The following is a 1,856-nucleotide window of genomic DNA, read 5'->3' as shown; positions in this document are numbered from 1 at the left end:
GTGTGGCAGGGCAGGAAAGGATGAATGATTTTAAAATCGCTTTTTAGTTCCCTGAACCATTTGACCACGGACTTGCAGCATATCTCAAGTGGAGAACATTCTGGGAGCTTATAAACACAATAATCAGAAAAAAGGAAAGGAAAGGATTGTCTCCCTTAATTGACAAGAAACATGATCATAATCAATTTCAGTGTTTTAGGAAGGCTATGGCATTTTTAAAACTTCAATGCAGGTGTTTTTCCTTGTTAAAATATTTTTTCTAATTATAAAAGTAATTCATTGCATGTGTTTTTTTTTTAAGGTAAACTCTAACCTCCAGAGATTATATACATTATGATCATATGAGCTGCCAATGTGTCTATCCATGTTACTCCAGTATGTTGGTCACTGAAATGTTCTACTGATTACATCAGCAGTGCTTTGTATTTCTCTGATGACTGCATAATATCTAACTGCCTTGTTCCCCATGTAGTGCTTGGCATCAAGAAAGTACAGCAAAAACGTCATAATGGAAGAGCTAATAGCTAAATTCCTTCCAGAAGAACTCAAGGAACGAAGGAGGCTTTATGAAGAGGAAATGGAAGAACTTTCTAAGTATGCACACTGCTGTTTTCAGTTTCATTCACGCCAGCTCATAGAACTGAAAGTGCACATATCTTCCCCATTTAATGATACCATGCTGATAGCTTGAAATTGGCCACAGTGAGAGTGTTGACACCGTGAAAATTGGCAAATGCAGTAACAAGGACTTCCCCTCCCCACCCCTAGAAAGCTGATTGTTCATTTACCAGCTCACCACTGAAGAAACTTAAGTCAAACCACTGACCAGGTTATTGGCACTAGTAGCTGGGTGTCATGGGCAGGATTAGATTGGAATACGTTATCAGGGGAACTGAATGAAGTATAGTTGACCCTTAAACAACATGGATTTGAATCATGCAGTTCTACTTATATGTGGATTTTTTTCAGTAGTAAATACTGCAGTACTGCATGATCCAATGTGTGGTTGGTCAGATCCATGGATGCTGAACCGTGGATAAAGATCAATGAAAGTGAAAGCCACTCAGTTGTGTCCAACTGTTTCTGACCCCATGGACTATACAGTCCGTGGAATTCTCCAGGCCAGCATACCGGAGTGGGTAGCTGTTCCCTTCTCCAGGGGATCTTCCCAACCCAAGGATTGAACCCAGGTCTCCTGCATTGTGGGCAGATTCTTTACCAGCTGAGCCACCAGGGAAACATGGATAAAGAGAACTGGCTCTAAGTTACATGCTGATTTTCAACTGTGCAGAGGGTCAGTCCCTGTAACCCCCGAGTTGTTCAAGGGTCAGCTATATTCTGGAGACAGTCTTCAGATACATAAGGAGGTTCTATGAGGTTAAGAACTTTGATGTCAGTCAGACCTGGGCTTGTGACACAGTTTTGCCACAAAGTGAGTAGACTTCATGACCTTAGACAAGTCACTTAATGTCTTTGGGCCTCAGTTTCCTCATCTGTAACTTGGGGATAATAGTAGTTCCTACCTCAAGGACTCATTATGAGGATCAAATGAGCTGGTGCAGAATAAGCACTTAATAAAAGTAATGGTAAGAATGCTTCTGGTTATTATGTTTCCTCTTCCATCACAGGTGTTGTGAGAGGTAGCGAGTAGGGGTGAGATGGAAGTAGGGCTCCAAACTCTCTGCCTCAGGTAGCAGAAAAAGCAGCGGGAAGTCACTAATTTCTGCCTCTCGTACTGCTGCCCACTCATCTCCCCATTCCCAGTGGAATTCTTACAGTGTTCTGAGGATGAAGTTCCCGAGGAGGCTGTTCTGGGTTTATGCCCACCCCATAGAAAACATTGTTAAACTGAAATC

The 1,856-nt window shown here is 42.0% G+C and overlaps 1 protein-coding gene across 1 annotated transcript in view; it reads left to right on the top strand.

Moving 5' to 3' along the window:
• LOC104994787 (LON peptidase N-terminal domain and RING finger protein 3-like) overlaps nucleotides 1-1,856 on the top strand; it is a gene marked incomplete at its 5' end in the record, with an annotated part of 6,195 nt that overhangs the window by 2,991 nt on the left and 1,348 nt on the right. Inside the window, one exon of the mRNA XM_010848444.1 lies at nucleotides 473-594. Coding sequence (XP_010846746.1) covers nucleotides 473-594 — 122 coding nt within the window. The remainder of the gene's footprint in view (nucleotides 1-472; nucleotides 595-1,856) is intronic.

This window comes from Bison bison, unplaced genomic scaffold (assembly GCF_000754665.1).
Source record: "Bison bison bison isolate TAMUID 2011002044 unplaced genomic scaffold, Bison_UMD1.0 scf7180017850259, whole genome shotgun sequence".
Classification (NCBI taxonomy): Eukaryota; Metazoa; Chordata; class Mammalia; order Artiodactyla; family Bovidae; genus Bison; species Bison bison.
This window is presented reverse-complemented; position numbering and strand designations above follow the sequence as displayed.